The sequence below is a fragment of the Cottoperca gobio genome, chromosome 17, assembly GCF_900634415.1.
Source record: "Cottoperca gobio chromosome 17, fCotGob3.1, whole genome shotgun sequence".
Taxonomy (NCBI): Eukaryota; Metazoa; Chordata; class Actinopteri; order Perciformes; family Bovichtidae; genus Cottoperca; species Cottoperca gobio.
In genome coordinates this window covers 11,756,539-11,776,297 of record NC_041371.1, presented here as the reverse complement: position 1 = coordinate 11,776,297, position 19,759 = coordinate 11,756,539, and the positions used below count along the sequence as shown (strand labels likewise).

Below are 19,759 nucleotides of genomic sequence, written 5' to 3'. Positions count from 1 at the left end.
CCCTCGAGGTTGAAACTCTGGCAGAGCTATGAAGACTTTGTGCAGCGATGAGCCAGAGAATTTCTACAAAATCGTACATGAACTCCAAGTGTGATACCAGCGTAACATTTTTATCACTCAGTCACCAGGATTGCGAACAAAAGATTATCTAACCCAAGAAAACTCATTTCGACCTGGATTTAGCTTTTCCTGAAAACATTTGTCAGTACAGTATTTTCCATTCATCGCCTCACGATTTCATGAGCTATTCTGCTTTTTGTTGAGTGACCGGTTATCTTTAAAGAGTTAAGATGCTTTCACAAGAACATGTGGCCTAAAAAGAGCACTTCACCTACAACAAATGATATTTTCAGTACAACAAAGTTGTATACAAATGACAACCTTTGCCCCCTTGTTTTGTTCTTTACGTAGTCAGGACAACGTTGTCCTGACTACAGTTAGAGAGACGGAGAGTGGAATAATCTCAGCGAGACGATTAAATCCTCCGTGACATGAAAGCACGACCCTTTCTTAAATAATGAAGACGTCATTAGATTAGCTAACCACAGCTATAAAGCTGCTGAGGAGAACACAAATAAGACAACACTATCTACTATTTCATTCGTATATAGTACGAATGAAAAAAGAGCTTTGAAAAGCTGAGGAAAACTGGATGGCTATTCGTCACATGCGGTTACTTCATCTGCTGTCGGTGTTTATTAAACTTGAATGTCTCAGTCGGAAAGATGTAATTTACCGTTTTTAAGCCACAAAAGCTTTAAACATCCACTGTCACTCTGACTGACTCACTTTCATTAAGTCTCCTGATAGTTCATCCTTTAACAGTCACACCAGGCACTTTACAAGGCTTCACTCACTTAACAGTTAAGCTGTAAGTGCTCATTATTAAGCGATGATCCTTGACAGTGGACAAAAGGTTTAATGACAACTTTCATAGAAACACTGCTGTTAAATTGCTAAAGTTTAGATGGTGGTTCTCGGCAGGAATATTCTGCTACGGCAGCCCGATGGGACATTTCACCTACAATTTTGGATTAGCATTCTCAGAGGCGAAGAAATCTACTTCAGGGTATTGTGGGTAATACAATGATCTTTAAAAAATATAATTCTCTTTAACTGGAACAGTGGCAACAGAGCCGCTGGCACCTGAAGGATTTTCTCACTTTGTAAATTCCCATTTCAAAGTTCTTTCGCTCACCATCAGTGGTGTATGGAAGAGAATTTTAAGCTCTGTGATTTGATGTTTCTTACCAAAATGCGTCTTACATCTTTCACCCTTGACTTTTTATTAGAAATACATTTGTATAATGTGGTTGCTCATCCTTTGTACGGATGATTTAAAGAAGTAGAGTTTCCTGCCAGTCACTTTACATTGTAAAATTGCATTATTCATTTTTGCCTCCGCGGTCTCTGCAGAAATAAAATCCTTTATCGGTTTGTTTGTGTTGACATGCAAAGTGGTCACACAGTCTCTGTTCATCTTTTCTCTCCATTTCCTTATGAATGCATGATCTATAAGTTTGTTCTGCATATTAATTATTGAACATTTTAAATTACTTTACCTTTCTTTATAAATTGCAGTTATACCAAAATAGTACGGTTATATTGTTTACCTCGGTGTTATTGGTGGAGGTTGTGTGCCGTGGACGTAATACAATGGAACTGATACAATGTATTAAATATACGCTCGACAGGATACTTTGTTCATTAGCGATAAGCGCAATAAAACAATGACTTCTCAATATAATACGGTGGCATGTAACATTTATAGGGAAGCGCGATAAACACACGTAAATGTCACTCCACCATAGGTCCCAGAGCCGGAGGTGGGCCTGAGCCTGGAGCTCTGCAGCTGGACGCTTTTGAAATGACAACGAAAATTAAAACGATTTCTGCTTTCTGGTGTGTGTGCGTGTAATACGTGGTGTGTACTTCATTTGCCCACACGGATTTGAGTAAAACAACACAGGCACAAACAGACGGGCCCCCACACAAGCATACATTTGCATTACTAAAATCACTCAAACCAATTGCATCACTACATTTATTGACTAACCCTAATAATGTGCTTATTTGTGGGAAATTGATTCTTACTGATACTGTGAAATAAACCTTAAATCACGCCCTGCTTTTAAAGCTGCTGATTCATTTTTAAAAACAGACACTTATACACGAGTGTCCTAAATTGTGCAAGCAGTAGGTGATTGTTTGGTTTTACACACCACATTACACTCGCATACACAATCATAATCTAGGACACACATTCTCATTCCCTTCGATCGCTCTGTCAATTACACAAAGGAAGTCAGAGAGGAAGAAAATAAAGGGAGTCAACAATGCATGGAACATCGATGTGTCCAACCACCACTGTCGGTTTAAGTGGAATTGACTTCTGCTCATTTCCCAAATTACGCATATCTGACTGGCCCACCGCTGCAGGGGCTACAGGAAGCACAGGGACAGACAGGGAGTCTCTCTCACACACACTCTCTCCATTTCTCCATTTCTCTGCAGGGAATCAATGATGTCTGCTTAATTATTGGGTGAATTTAATCAGCGGCACAGCAGTACTTACTGCCTTGTGACCCAGTAACTGTCAGGAAGTCATTTGGTTTCAAACAGTGTTCAAATATCGCCGCAATAATTAAGAGTACAACTATCTAATTGTTCCGGAGGTGTTGAGGTAACAGAAAAAACTAGCTCTGCATTGTGGTGCGTCTGTGCTCAGCTATTCACCTACAGATATTAACAGCTGCTGCATATATTAATAGTTATTTTGCTGCAAGTGCTACATATCCCTGTGACCTCGACAGCAGTGTACTGATTAATGTTAGATAATGTCCGGATTAGTGTCTGCAAAAACAGTTAATTAAAAATGTTTAGCCTGCTGAACGGTGGTCTTTTATGTCTAAAGTGTATTATGACGAACTAACTGCTTTGTCTCGTGTATTTTATACTTCCTTTTGAATTTATATACCTTCACTTTTGCAATATCTCTGTAGCAATAAGTCTGTGTTTGCAAAGACAAGACTGAGAATGTTGTTGTACTCATTTGTAAAGGTTGTGCAGTGAATCGTGAATCTGTAGTTCCTTATGGTATATTAAAAATTGTTGTTGTGAAACCCCACAAATGTTATTAGACGCTCCAGTATTCTTGTGTGAAAATAGCTTGAATTGTTTTAAGCAATTTTCTATTTGTCTACACTGTAACTGCATTTACCTTTAACATGCTTATACATCAGCTGCATGAAGACATCTGTGGCTGAAATACAACGCAGACAACAAGTCAAAGCAGCTGAACAAGAAAAAATGCTTCACCAAGTTACAGAAGTCTCATTTAATCCAAAAACACTCAACGTACTACCGTGGGAAGCGTTGACAATCTTGACTCTGTTGGTTTGATTTCTGTTTGTTGCACAGAATTAAGAAATAAACACTGAGTCCGACCTGAAGAGGCACAACACTCCACGAAGAACTTGTTCTAAGATGAGAGTCTAAGACCTAGAAACCTAGAGACCTTTAAGCCTTGCTTTCAATCATTAAAAAATAATTTTTAAAGCTTAAGAGAATACTTTTACATTTTGGGAAATACAACAACATGTCTGTGTATTAAGTTTACAGCTACAGCTACTATAGGAGGCATCTAGCGTAGCTTAGCATTAAGTCAGGAGGCAAGGTAACGCAGCTCTCTCTATCCACCTATAGGAACCTAAAGCTCCCAAATTACCAAATTGCATATTGTTTATTTTATCTGTACAAACAGCAAAACTTTACAAAACTACAGCAAATCATTAATTCATAAAAAGGTGCTGGATGCCAAAATGTGTATTTGTTAAGTTACATTTTTTATGGCATTATTAAACAGCAGTCAGGATAAACAAATCCAACAATTAATTTATAGACTCAATGTTTTCCAACATGTTTCATCAGTCTTCATGTAGCTTCAGTCTCACAGACCTGATGACAGAACATGGTTTAAAAAGGTGTGCAAAGGAAATAATACCGCATCCAAATCATGGATCATGCTTTGAATGTTTCATAGCCCCCAAGGCAACTTATTGGATTTCATATGGTAGCTCTGCCTCTGTCCTATGAAAGTAGGCTGAAAAATGTCTCATCACACTCCAAAGGGATAGATATTGATTGGGAGAGATCAATGAAAAGTTTGCAGAGTATGGGTAATATCGTCTAGGTTTTGAGCTGCATCTAAAGAACAAACAAAATACAGAGAATGTTTCTGTATGAACTGAGATACTGCATTGATCAATGTCACGGCATTGTAGATTCCACATAGCAGAATCTTCTTTTGGCTAAAATCCATTGGAAACCCCTGGCCATGGCAGCACCTGGTATAAATAAAACACTTTATAATCAAGTTGACGGCAATCATAACAAATAAGGGGACATAATCGTATGATCCAATGATTTTTGATTCAAAGTGACTGTTAGTATGTTAGTAACTGTGTAACAGTAATCACTAAACATTACAGACATCCTCCATCATACCCGTACAAAGCACGTGGTATAAAAGTCAACCTCTAACCCAGGGGTCGGGAACCTTTTTGGCTGGGAGAGCCATAAAAGCCAAATATTTTTTAATGTATTTCCTTGAGAGCCATACATTTAATAAAATTGAATGCAACTTTATGCGTGCAATTCTTTTCCGAGTACTAAAAGCGTTATCAGTGTTTCATTGAACAGGTGCTTTTTTATTAAATAAACTAAATGCTTATGTTATTTATTCATGTGCACGTTTCAGTGTTTACTGCACGGGTGTCAAACTCAAGGCAATTATAACCGGCCCGCGAGAAAATATCATGTCTATCATAACTGGCCCGCCGGTTTTGGTAATTAAATCAATGCATGGCACAACCACGGGAAAAGACATATTTGAGGAAGTATTTAAATGTGTGAGAAATTAAAGTGCCCCGGGACAAACTGACGAGACTGACGACAGATGGAGAGCCTGCGATGTGATGAAAAGAGCAGATTAGTGCAGGATGCGGGAGAAGATGCAGCTGACGGTGTATCACTGCATCATACACCAGGAAGTGCTGTGTTGTAAGGCTCTGGAGATGGAACATGTAATAAGGTTCCCGACCCCTGCTCTAACCAGTTCTGGTTCATAAGAAGCAGTTCATAGTTCATAATCAGATTTTTCGCTCATGTGGCCTTTACATGGCACAACTGTAAGGTCTTGCCTGGGAAATGCTTGCTTCTTGTTGGATGGCTTTAACGTAATTGCTGACGTTAACGGCAGAACCTAATGATGAGAGACATGGGCAGTGACCTGAAGACATTGCTACAACCTTTTAGAAAAGGTGAAATTCACATGCATTGAGTTTCATTGTAACACGGTAGAAATACTGATTGAAATGTATTAGTATCTATGAACTATGGCATTGAAGTGTTGCTCAGTCGAGCCAATTATTAGGTATATCTTGAGCAAACCAACCCATAACCACTATGTTATGCATATTAAGTAGAAAATCTAATCTATCAAAAATGCATATTCTATGGAACTATGCAAATGAGACAACTGGAGCAGTTATAATTGCTCAGTGTGTGCTACGAATGAGAATGGCTTTTTGTATGAGCTAAGGACAAATTAAGTTAATGACACCATTCTGGTAAATGACAGACAGATGGAAAGTTCACGGAGACAAAACGCTTTCTTAGTTCTTAATCACATGTGCAATTAACTGAAGGTGCTGGATTGGTTGGTTTGTGGTATCCATGTTTCATTTATATAAATAAAAGTGTTTTCATAGAGTCAAATTAGTCCGTACCCTGGAGCGAGAGAGAGTTACAGAGAGATATCCCTCTTTTACCACCAAAATGAAACTGGAAAATGTTGACAGCCGGGGGTCAAACGGGCCGACGTGCACTGTGACACTAAAGTAAAAGTTTGAACAGGACGGCACACAAGCGGAGATTATGTAAATCTGCAGAGTAGATTTATTGGATAAAGCTGCCTGTGTGCTGCAGCTTTTAATATTCATTGTATGACACAAGGTCCATAGTAAGATTACCATGTAGCGCAGAAAACCTGCAACACTGTCTGCAATCTGTCAGCATCCGCATATCAGAGTCAGGTAGGCTGGAAGCTGTCAGAAATTATTATTGATTATTATTATTATTATTCAAACTATTCAACTAGTTTTCCAATTTCAGTGTTTCTCACACAGACTTGAATGTCTGACACTTTGTCGGGCCGCCCAAGTATATTAACCGCCCAAGTATAAGCTTGTACATGTACATGTAAATGTGCTTGTAAATATCCAACAAGTGTAAAATAACAAGACGCTGTGGATTGGTTTTCCTCCTGTCCTTCCCAGCGAGTCACCAACAGTCCCATCTGTGAACTCTGAGCTAATGTTATTACGTCATTTACCTGGAACATGGAGCTCAGGCACAACAAGAGCCAACGTGTATTTGACACCTGAAGTCGAAAGTTTAAAAGGTTCAATGTGTAATTCCGAGCCACCTGCTCCAAATACATAGGCAGTGTTTCAAGAATTAAATAATTGGATGCTCAACTATTAACAGCTTTAATGATTGAGACTTTGGGACTTAGACTTTTCTCGAATGACTGTGTGCATTTTGTTGGACTTGCCCCAAAATATGTAAAAACAGCTTTGCCTCTTCTCCACGCTGACTTAGGATGATGTAGCCTACTTAATACATCAACAAGACGTCTTTGCTCACTCCTAAGTTTCACTCGCCAACAAACGGGAAATGAAAATGCCAGATGTTCTTGTATTTTAAACTATCCGTTCGCTTAACTTAAAATATGTATAGACTGAGTTGACAGTGTATGAGAGCAGTTTGTATGTTTTTAAGTTGCCAGTTTGATAAATTAATTAGGAGAAGAGCGAACAAGCGTGCAGTGTGAACCCTCTAAATCAAAAGTAAATATATAATTCCTCCTAATATCAGAACTCACTACACTGATTGATGGTCCAATCAGATCATTTGCTGAAGTATTCAACTACTATTTTACCTTCGTCTACCATTTGTCTTCTACTGAGTGGAAAGATGAGTAGAGAGAGAGAGAGAGAGGAGGATGTTAGATGAAAGGAATTTATCTTCTTAGTGTTATCATTTTTATTGCAGATACTAGTGTCTTCAGTAAAAGGTTCAAACTAGATTTGTTCCAAAAAGCCCAAATGTCAAGTTTAAAGAGCTTCACAAGCTACATAATTCAGGCAGAATCCCTCACTACACAATAAAACTCCTGCAGAATTATAATTCTTTAACCTTTTCCTCCATCAATGAGACTTTGCAATTAGGAACTTCTCCAAAAATGCAAATTAGACACATTTTAAAAGAACACAGTGAGCCTGTACTTCAGGATAATTCATGTATTCAGGGCACATTTTTGGGGACATTTTTTCCCCTCAGTGTGAAGGGTGACTTCCCTTCCTAAATAAAGGTTACTTTAAGAGAAAATGTAGCTAAGCATCGAAATGATGCAGTGTAGCAGCCTGGACTGTACAGCTTCAGATAATCCTCAGCCAGGTATCAACCAACGTCTGCCTCAAACTGCTGCACAGTTGTTGTATAAACAGAGACAGAGCATATTTACCCTTCACCTAAAGGTGTCTCTTGAGCCGACACGTTTGTATATCTGAACATTCTTCACAGGCTGCCTGGAGGAGGCTCACGCCTGAACTTTAAGCTTTTCACTTCACAGTAGGGGCAAAAAAATTGTATCAAAGGTCACCTGGAACACTTCCTCTTCTCGCAGGATATACATGCAGCCCTGTGCACATATATGATCACACACATGCACACATTCAAACGTTCAAATACACAGATACACACAGGAACACACAGGTGCACGCAGGTACACACACGTACCCAGGGAACTGCACTGTGCAGTAAATATCTTGAAAAGAATTGGAGGTTGAAAGAGATGGAAGACCTTTACAGACTATTTCCCAGTGCTGACGGATGAGAGAGCAAGAGAGAAAGAAGGAGATGAAAAAATTGTTGAAGGGTTGCAGAAGGGGGGGACGGGGACGCAGAGAGAGATAGAGAAAGACAGTACTTCTTAATGCAATACCACATGCCAAGGATACTTACCCAACAAGAACATCTGCTTGAACTCTGTACTCTTTAGATTGTTGGAAGCGCAGTGGCAACAGAAGCAGTCGAGATGTCTGCGATTTAAATAAAGGTGAATATGTCTCTACAGTGCTTTATGGTGTGATAAAAATCAGAGGTTTACATCAGTTCAACTATGTCGTCCCATTTGGGGAAGGAGAAGAAAATGACTGTGAAGCTCTCCCATCTCACACACATTTTCTCAATTTCTTTCAAGTGGGCAGTTCACATTTCTCCTCACATTTATGCTCCTATGAGCTTTATCATTTTCCGTCTCTCCGCTCGCTGTTCAACACAGTTTAAAACAAAGCTCCCGAGAGGCTTAAAAACCAATCCAAGCTCCTGTCCTGCTTCTATAAATAATTTTGTGATATACAGTACACGTCTTTGTTTGAGCACTTCCGACCACTTTTACGGCATGATCAATTGAGTGTTTAAATCAGACAGCATCAAAAACAGTATGCGACCTGCTTTCTTGGACATCCTGCCATTGATTGCTGTTTTTCCCCCACTCTCAGCAGTGTCACTCTGCAGCGCTGGGGGGCTGCGTATGTGAAATTTACAACATCTTGCCGGATCAGGCATTCCCAGTACTGCAAACTTGGTGTTACATCAGCCCTTCCTGTCATAGTGCAACCGCTTTTCTTCATCTATGTTTTGAGAGGAGGAGAGAGACGTTCACACACTGCGCTGTGTGAGACCCAAGGCTGCCAGACAGACAAGTGTCTTAATAAGATCAGCATAATTGGCACATTCATCAGTCTTTTGTTAATAAAGTACTTTGTGGTGAAGAGATCAACAGTGAAGAGCTGTGTGTGTATTGTCTGGGTTTACTAAATGAGCCTCAATTTAGTTAGTGTAAAATACAAATAGGCCTACCTTTAAACAAGAAAAGAATCATTATAATAATAATGTATGTCAGCATGAAAAGGCTGTTAGGAAACTAAACCATTTTACAGTATTTCTGCATTACAGTTTTTATACCACGGTGAAACATACTGATGATAACAACTAGGGATGTCTCCAACTGATCCGAAGTATCGGTATCCAGGTCCAATCTGGTCATATTTGAATGCATTAGTATCAGTTCAAATAAAACTGATGGAAACGTTGTGGCAGCCGGGTTGGCAAAACACACAGATGTGAAAGTGTTTCTGTAGTCCCAAATACTTCAACAGGGCGATACGTCTTCTCTCTCTAGCTGATCGCATCAGTTTCAGGAGTCGCTTTCTCCCATCTAAACTTTCATCCATTTTACAACAATAATTTGGGTTTTATAGTTTTAAATCCGAACGTTCAATATTTGTGTCAAGTAGCTTGTGGAAAAAAATGTTAAAAGGAAAAATGTATATTTCCGTATTGGCAGATAACCCAAATGAAAGGACTCAGATCGGGATCAGGGCAAACAAAACTTGATGGGGACATCTGTAGTAAGAACACCGCCAGAAATTATCATTATGGTGAATACAATTGTTTTCTGACAAAACTGTGAGCACAGCACAACGTCCCTGCCCTCATTAGCATATTTATTTTAACTAAAGAGGCAGAACAACAACAGCAGTACAACCAGGGCTTCTAACTCTAGATGCTGTGGCCATGACTTACTAAGATAACATTAGCTAGCTGAGCTACTGCTGTACGACCAGTTTGCTCTTGTTTAGGGTGTTTTTAAGTATATTTTTGCTATTACTTTTGCAGAGTCTAACGCAGTTGTAGTACAGGGCTGCGGTGATGCTCCCATGAAATATTTGGCCACTATAATCTTGGCATGAACATTTGGTACACATACACACACACACACAACACATCCCGATACGTTATGCCTGAACATGTGTGTATCCTTTATCTAAAGAGTAATCCCATGGGGAGAATGGTAAGAGAAGGAGAGAGGACAGCAGAAATACTAAAAGGGAGGACAGCGTCACATGCAGCAGTAAAGAAAGAAAGGTAACAGTTCAGACAAATACTCATGTCTGGCTCTTCTACCTCGAAAAAATAAATCAGAGCAGTCTAGTTAGGATTTATCACACAGACTGAGATGATAGCCCAGGAGGCCGCTGAAGAGGTGCCTCTTCAAAAGATGAACCATGGGTGGAAGGACAAGAAAAGGCTCTGTTCATTGATCTCTCTAAAGCTTTTAAAAATGTACTATGCATCTGTATGAATAGTACAAGTAGAAATGAACAATGTACGCACGAAACAAATACGAGAATTGTTTTCCCGTTAATATGACTGTACAAAAACACTGCCTGTATCTCAGCCATAACGGCGCTAATCTAGGAAATTAAATAATGCTGTCCTTTCACAGAAGTTTCTTATCTGCTACTGTGTTTATATCTGTGCAGTATCTGATGGATGATGCAGTCGCTAATGAGAACTGGATATGTCCACATTTAACTGTCGTCCTAACGATAAGTAATGATGGTAGCTTAGCTAACACAATTAACACTGGCGCGGAGAAAAATAAAATTCCCCCAGAACGAGGTATTATGTAAATTATTAATTACCACGTAGACGATTGCAATCTTGTTCAACTGCCCATTGGCACCGAAATAAATGTGAATGATTTGGAAAATAGTGGAGATAATTCTGTGTGAATGTGAGATTCAACAAATACCACCTACTCCTTAAGCAATTTATAGAAAATATTTGCATTTAAACACTAAACTGATTCGCAACACATGCAAACAGGAAACTACTAACAATGAGAGTAAACTTTTAAATCATTTTGCATTCGTTCTTGTCAGTGAGATGTCACCACTATTACATTTCCATAAATCCCGCGTGCGCAGTTGAATTGATCTAAATCGTGATAATTCAGACACAATTTTATGAAAAGGGATAGGATCTCTCCCTCTACACCATTACATACGTTAGATATATAATATAGGAACCACAACATAGCAGTCTGTATTTAATTTGAATTTCAATCACATGAGTTATGCACACTCATTCTACTTCCAAAGTGGGATGCATGTTTTATGAGCTGCAGTTTCCACAAATGCAGTTACACTTGTGTGAGTGTGTGTCTGCATATACTGTATATGTGTGTATGTGTAAGAAAGAGAGGCAGAGAGTGAGTAATGAACAGATAAAGAGCCGGCGAGGGCTAAAGACAAAGATGGAGAGAGTCTGACGTATCCAGGAGTCGAAAAGAGAGAAAGTGATCTTAATGACACAGGATCCACATGGGAGAGAGGGAGAGCCAAGCACTGTGTGAGATATGATGAATCCAAAGACCAATAAACTAAAGCCTCTTCACTCACAGCCTACACATATATATACACGCACACACACACACACATAATCATGAAAAAACTCAGAAATGTATTGCTCAGCATCTCTGTTTACGAGGTAAGTGAATTGGTGGTTTTCTCTCTTCTTGTGTTTCGTCTTGTTTTCCGCCTTTTCCTTTGTCACTCTCAGGATATAATCACCACAGCTTCCAATATGGTGTCAATACCCAGCACAGAAACCCCCCCGACCTGTTTCCCTGCTGTGACCATGAACAATATGTCTGGCTGACTTTGACAAATTAAACCAACTCGATATATGGAAATAACCTTCACAGGATGACATGGAGGGAAAGAGGGAAGCAGGGGGGGGAGTTTATGGGAAAGGGAGAATAACAGAAACTGAAAGAGAGCTGGACACACATACAGATGGATGATGGGATATATTGAGCATGGCACGGTATTTCCAAACCGGGTATAGCATGAGAATACATGAAGAGATGCCGCACATATAGACCGATGTTCTAAATGTCACCATTGATAATAATTAGTCACTAGAGCAGGTGCAACACAATGAATTATCTGTGCTGGAAAGCCAGTAAAAGGGATTTATATCTACAAGCTATTTTTTTATTTTGCTAACTTGTTAACTGCGAAAAAGGTACAGTACTGTGGTTATTTAGCAGATGACAACAGTCACTGATGAAAAAACACATTTTTCATTTTCCCATTCATATGTTGATCAATTAGATGGGGACAACTTAAACTATAACTATACTATATTTCTAACTATATTTACAGTCACCTCAGATCTGACCCAGCATGAAAGTACCACAGTGTCATCATACTTCAGTTAGAAATTCACAATATTTTTGATCAAGTACAAAAGTGAGAACAAAGTGACACTGGTCCCAATTATTATTTTTAACAACCAGAGTCTATTCCTGTTAAATAAGTTGAATTGTTCTGCTTCTTGCTTCAAAACTATTCCCTAAATGCTTATCATAAACTTAAAACTAACATGCCATGAATAGGAAAATCCTGACACATCAACTTGTCCATCTAAATAATATACAAGTGGCTTTAGGCAACTATCCTTCCCATGACAGTTGTGACAAACTGCCATGCAACCGCTCCCAATTAATTTCCTCAAATCAAGCTTTTACAATAACTATTAAATTGTGGCTGCAATTCAGACACATTTCACTTGTTACAAAACCTTCACACAAACCAGCAAGGAAAGGTCGTTAAACAGCTATTGTTGCGTTCGTCTCTGCTCAGCAGGATAACGAGTTGATTGATACTGAGGTCCTGCAGCTAATCACCTGGATATCACTATAAATGTGAGCTGTCTTGCAAGTGATGCACAAACTAAAACAGGAAAAAAGACACACAGCACTAACACAAAGGCAAATAAAGAGACAACTTTGCAGGAGTGAAGATACAGGACTCGCACGCATACACACAATCTTGTCAGAGGCAGAATGCACCTGCCGAACATCCGTCCCCGCTCCACACAAGCACAAGTTGACTCACCTGCTTGGAGTGACCAGCTGAAAGCTTTCAAATTGGCCTTGGGTAATCTTCTTCCCGCTCGCTCTCTTCACACTCTCTCTGTCCCTTTGGCTCCTCTCTCTCTGTGGCAGTACACAGACTTCCTACGGGGCGCTCACCCTTCCTGTGTGGCTTGGCGTAAGTGCATCGATCTCTCGGGCCAAGTGGTACGCGGTCCAGCTGTTTCCACGAGAATCAGATGTGCTCTCTCCTCTCCGCTGCTCACTCTGCCTCACACAGCTGCAGAGGGAAATATGAGGACGGGCAACGTGGTTGAGTGCTGCTCCACACTCCCTCTCTCTCTCGCTCTCGCTCCCTCTCTTGCTCTCTCTCTTTAGTGAGATGAGATGCTCTCTCTCTCTCTCTCTCTCTCTCTCTCTGAGGTTGTCAGCTGGTACGATTCTCACTCCTACTATCTCTTCACTCTGCCACTCTGTCTTGCTGTACTAAACTGCATGCTCACCATCTCTTTTTTGCTGTTTCTCCATTGATTCCTCTGTCTTTCTCTCTCTCTATCTCTCTCTCTCTCACTCCTTATTGATCTATGTATCTGTGTCTTTGCTAGTGCAGCCTCTAGTGGCTGCTTTCTCTCCATGCTGCTCATAGACTCTAAATCAAATTTTACTCACAGAGAACATGAAGCTGATCGCTCCAGGATTTCAAGTGGCACTGTCAGCTAAAAGAAAAAAGAATGAAAATGAATCATTAAAATATATAGAGCTGACTAAGGCTGCATAATGATTATTTTTTGATGAATGGATTAGCTCAAGGTGACGTCTCAGTCTTAGGTTTGTCCAACAAACAGTCAACCAAAAGATATTCAATGTACAATGAAATAAAACAGAAAACAGCCAGAAATCATCACATTGCAGAAGCTTAAACCACCAAATGTTTGGCATTTTTGCTTGACGACGATTTTTGTGAGGACTTGATGCTTTTCTTTGTCATCGATTGTAATCTGAATATCTTTGTTTTTTTACGTGGTGGTTTGACAAAACAATAAATTTGAAGATGTCAACTTGGAATGTGTGTGAAATTAGCTTTTTCTGACATTGATCAGTGTAGAAAATGTAATGTGACGAAGGAGTGTCAATAACATCTTAATACAATACCAAGGTATCACATCTGCCACTGAAAATTGTATAATGATGAAACCTATATTTTGGGAAGAATTATTTAATTTACAAAACTAATCTTGTCAGTTAATACTAATGAAGTTTTAAATGGCAAATGGAAACATATGTTTCTGTCTCTATGATGTATGTTAGTGAAAACTACATTTGAAATGCAAGCTAAAAATTAACAGAGTGATCATATTAAAATGATTAATAAAGAACAATAAATAAACACAAAACGTTTTCAGTGATAGATTACGTGTCAAAATTGAAATTGTAGTGACTAGCTAGCTATTTGCTATTGTTGACAGGTGTGGAGCAGGTCGCGAGCTATAATAGCGTTAGCTAGCTAAAGTTAGGGTAGCTGGGCTTCTTTGTTATTTGATGAAAACGGGGATTTACAAAGTTTGGAATACAGTTTACGAATTACCGTTAGAAAAAATAGGATCCAGTTATGAAATTAGAAACATACAGGTTATCCAAGATATAACGCTACAAGTTAACGAAGATATAACGGTAGCTAGCTAACGTTAATTGGAAGTAACGTTAAAGTTAACGTTGACGTTAACTGAAATAACCCACCTTCAGTGCTTACATTAATTAATACATAACGGGATAATCTTAAGGAAACTCACCACAGATAAAGTAGACACATCACCAATCTTTTCGGAGAACATTTTTTCAAAGAAAAACACAGTTTATTTGCGAGAGATGAAGATGAATTCAATCAATCACATAATGTCTCAAAGTGTGCTCAGCGTCATGGCGCTCAGTGCTGCCGCCGCTGGCTGGAAGCTGTATTGCAACAACATGGATGAAATATTTGTCCCACCGAGGTTACTACTCCAGTGTCAAATACATCACGCCATAAGATTAGGAATTTGTTTTGTTTTTTATATAATTCAATAATATTACTTTTGTGATCCCTCAGATCTCCCAGGTCCTTACATGTAAAAAAAAAAAAAAAAGAGTTCATCGTGGAATCATGTGGATCTACAGAAAAAATATTAGGCTTCAATAGTTACATTGTATTATTATTTAAAGTGCGTCTTTCCACTGGAGCTTTAAGAAGTTTCATAGAAAGCCACATATCCGTTTGCCTTTCAGTCTTTTCAAAAATATTTCAAATGTAAGTGGTAAAAAGAACTAAACACTCATATAATCCTATTCTATTGTATTAATATCATCATTGATTAGTTTGAGTGGTAAATTATTTGCTTTGTATTCCATCAATATCAGATCCTATGTTTAGTCAGCACAGAGTGTATGGTTGCGTTATGTAATTGAAGAATAATGATGACTTGATTTACTTTTAATTTACTCATTTGTTTACTGTTGTGATTTATATTCTTCATTATATTTTCCTGTTCAATTAGACACAATCATCAATCCCTGATTAATTGCCATACTAATAAAGCAATATAAGCATGGTGGTATTTTGGATCTGTGTGCTTAAATGTACACTATAACACAGATGTGTTAGAAACCAAAGCCTTTTTTTTTGGCATTTTACCTTTATTGGAAAGCTGACAATATTGAGGCAGACAGGAAATGAGGAGAAGGGTGACATGCAACACAAGCTCCAGAGTATTTGTCAACATATGCTTATGTTAATACACTAAACTACAAAAAGGTATTGTGCCCTTTTAGTCTTGCCACATGCAATGCCAAAAAAAAAAACCATAACATTCCCTCACCTGTCTTGCCATGATAAAGCCTTTTGTGCCAAACTCGGAGGAGGGGTGCATCTCCATGTGAATGAAGTGTTTTCTGATGTTGTGTCATTCCCAGGGAGCTTCTTCACTAACACAGCAGTGACGGTATAGAAGGTGAATCGAGCAGGAGCCGATCAACTGCTGATCAAAAGCTGCACTGCGAAAGTAACTTTGGATCAATGAGGACAATGCTTGGAAGAAATTGTAGCTGCGGAAGAAATTATCTCAAACACAAAAGCAAAAGTGCAGAAAAATATGCTTTTTAATGTTTTTGATTTGTTTGTTGATGTGTTTGTCAGGTTATGATAAAGAAAGGCCCCCGGAGGAATACTGATGTTTTATTTTTAGTAAGTCAGGTGTGTAAGCATGCACACACACTTCAACTTGCACTTATCGTCATCAAAACAACACAGGAGTCAAAGCGTATTCACACCACAGGAGATGAATCAAAATTACCTTGGGCCTTCCAACAAACAGGATAGATAATAATTGTGAGTTTGTGTGGGAAAGAATAATGTGTGGGCAGAATGGTAAGACACTGGCCTACATCGAGATCCACAGGGTGCCATTAGCCAGGTATAGAAGGAGAACCTGATGCTGGCTGTCACAGCTGATGAAGGAGATCTCTCGCCAGCTTACACAGGGATCATCACATTGAGCTTATTCGAGCTAATTAGAAATGCTCGGCAAGTAAACGCTGGGAAAAAGTAAACATAGTAATAAAATCACACCTCCATACAAACATACATAATTTCTTGACTCTGATTACGACGCTTGCACCATCTGGCTATGGCTTTCTTTCCGTGCTGTCAGATACTCATAGACTGACATCTACTGCACACATACTTATTTTCCACATAAGGAGACCCTCATTTACATCAAATTATATACATTTTACCTTTGTCCAAAGCAACTTACATTTTTTCAAATACACATAAGAAGAAATTGTAGAAGCAATTTAGGGTTCAGTGTCTTGCTCATATGCACTTCAATAGAGATCAGAATACGAACGATATATGAACAAACCACTCTGTGAAAACCTTCAGAGTATAGATAGGAATTGTCTATTAAGTTCTACTGAAGTGGAGATTTCTGGCTCAGATTATGAGGCAAAAGCTAGTTTTGCGAAAAAGGTCTCTATATATGCTATACATTTAGCAAGACACTGCAGATGAATAGAGTGAAATAATTAACTAATAAATATCACCATGAAACTTCCCCAGTTGATTTCTTACAAGTTTTCTGAAATGTTAAGCTTAAATATGCAAATGAAGCATTATCTAGTGTTAACTTTTGGTGAATTTAGGATAAATCTACAGACACAAATAGACTAAATGTAGTAAATATGTGTTTTGGATGTTTTCTTGCCACTAGTCTTACAGAAGACATAATAGTGCAACCAGTGCATAAAAACGATGTTTTTGCCAGTGGTGTCTCGCCTTAATCAAAGAGATGTTGAGCTTCCAGATCTTCAGGGAATCTGTTTGCCTTGTAAGTGATTCACTTAATTTTCTAGAATATCATGTGACCATAAGAGACAAAAAGTGTATCAACTTAAATCAATAACATGCCAAGCCATCCTCACATTTACATTATATTGTGATGAAACTGAAAAAAAGGTTTCACACATTTCACACATTTCTATATTTTCAGTAATGCTCGTTTAGTATCAAACAAAATGCTGATATATTCACGATTACACAAAGTTTTTAACTGTGTTGTGAAAAAACCTGAAATATATATGTTGGGGGAACAAACTGGATGGATGGGACCCTTAATGTTGAAGCTGGATACAGAGGGCTTGAACACAAAACACAACATTCACCTGATCAGCAGATAAGCCTTGCTGTAGTTACCGTAAAATAAATTCACATTCTCATAAATTGTTTCTTTTTCCAACGCTGCAAGTAACGGACATGATTTCCCAACAGCAATGTTGATTATTTTAAACAGCCATTTCAATGCAAAAACGCAATAAAACAAGCTGTACTGTGCAGCACTCAGCACTCACTGCTGCTCCAGTGAGCATCCGATTTATGTACCTCTTGCAGAAGAAACATTCATGAAAGAAAAAATACAATGGCAATGACATTTCCCATATTGTACAGCCATTCATTGCATCATTGTCATTTATGGACCTGAGAAATGAAGCTATTATCACAAAAATTTGATGGTAAGAAATTGTTTCAATCACATGTAGATAACCTCAGCGTATTTCCTCTATGGCCTCAGCTGATCCCAATATTCTTCTTCCTACATTGTTGCAAGGCTAACCAGGTCCTATTCTTTATTTATGCTGCTGCATATCTTCAAGCGCAAAGCCCCAGGCAACGCTGTCTGTATTTACTTGAGAGTGGATGTGATGCTAAACTAAATAAGGCTTTTAATCCCTTTTTTATCAATAACTTGTTATCCTTAGCACTGTAAGCCATGTTTTGCTTTGCTGTGGAAAAGTGGCTGTGGAGTAAAAAGTCAGCGTGCAGCCGATATGGTGAATGAATAAAATACAATATGCTATAGTCTGTGAATCTAATTCCATTTCAGAACAACAATAAGATTCAAGACAGAGTCATTCTTTTTGGGATACGCAGCAAAAGCAGTAAGCCTGTACTGAATGAAGACCTTGGCTTATCATAAAACAGAGACAAGGTCATCACAAAAGAAATGGTATTCAGTACCAATCCTCTGAGTCTTCCAGATGATCAGGGGTGCTGAGTGGCCATAAAGCCTCCCACACTTTAATCAATAAGGCTTTCCCATTCTTTAACATTAGTACTTGAGTGTGCCAATAATCCAATTAAAGTATGTCTGGTTTGCACAGATCATAACAATAAAACGCTGGCAAGAGAGTTTGGCTTGGTTATAATGTAAATTAAATGGATGGATGGTTTGGTTTCATTGTGCAATAAAACAACCTTCACATAACACACACGTTGAAATATTCACAAAAAAAAGAAGAAGATCCAACATGTAACATTGACATACAAAAACAAAATAAAAAACTATAAATAGCATACAACTCAAACAAGACTTTATGCCTGAAATTGAAGCATGACACACTATAACACTGAGCTATGGCTGCACAGCAGTGCTTTGAACTCAATGCTAACATGTTTTACCTTTAGCATGCTAACATTTGCTAATTAGCACTAAACTGAATCTTCAACTGAGGCTGATGGGGATAGCATTAGTTTTGCAAGTATTTGGTGATTAACCAAAGTAATGGATAAATAGAAACTTTGACCTGATGGCAGTGCTCAGATGAAAAGTCAGTAGATCACCAAAGTTATTTCAATTCATCCTGGAGGGGACATGAATGTCTGCGTCAGATTTCACGCCTGTCCCTCAAAACCACGGCGTCAACCTCATGGTGGCACTAGTGAAGATGTCAGAGAATCACCAAACTCAGTGAGATTCTTCCTGTGGGGAACATTAGTGTTTATACAAAAGTTCATCTGAATCCAATAGTTGTTGAGCTATTTCAGCCAGGAGCAAAGTGGTCTACCGACAGCAGTTCTGCTAGCATGGTTTGGGCCTTAATACACAATGGTTGCTGCTAAATGGACCCCTTTAGCAATGTTTAAGTGTAATGTATTGTCTGAGTGGTGGATGCACAGCCACTGTGATTATGATTTTAATGAAGTTAAGAAATCATCTTTCAGGAAGACCAACAAAATTTGTACAACCACCAATTGCAGGACAGGCTAATGGAGGACTGACAGATAGGCGGACATCCGCTTATGTTAAAAACAAATTGAGTGCTGAGGATTAGAGAACTTTCAGAAGACATTTTTGGAAATGGGAACAGTGTTTGAACATCTGTCACAGGAGTTTAATTGCAGAGGGAAAACATCCAGCCTTTTCTAAATGAAAGAGGATACATTCATTTCTTTACTTAATTAAACATGAAAACGTTCTTTCTTCTAATTAAAGATCCACTGAGCTGGCCAACTGAAGTAATCTCAGGTGTCTCCACACTTCATTTCTCTTCTTTTCAGCGCCACTCCAGCACCAGGAGAGGGGTCTGTCACTG

The 19,759-nt window shown here is 38.7% G+C and overlaps 1 protein-coding gene across 3 annotated transcripts in view; it reads right to left on the bottom strand.

Moving 5' to 3' along the window:
- Positions 1 to 14,785, bottom strand: part of tnr (tenascin R (restrictin, janusin)) — a 162,689-nt gene extending 147,904 nt beyond the window's left edge. For all 3 annotated transcript variants that reach the window (XM_029453314.1, XM_029453313.1, XM_029453315.1), the window contains exon 1: positions 14,647 to 14,785. In XM_029453314.1, the coding sequence (XP_029309174.1) occupies positions 14,647 to 14,666 (20 nt within the window). In that variant the 5' untranslated portion in view covers positions 14,667 to 14,785. The remainder of the gene's footprint in view (positions 1 to 14,646) is intronic.
- Between the last annotated feature and the right edge of the window lie 4,974 nt (positions 14,786 to 19,759).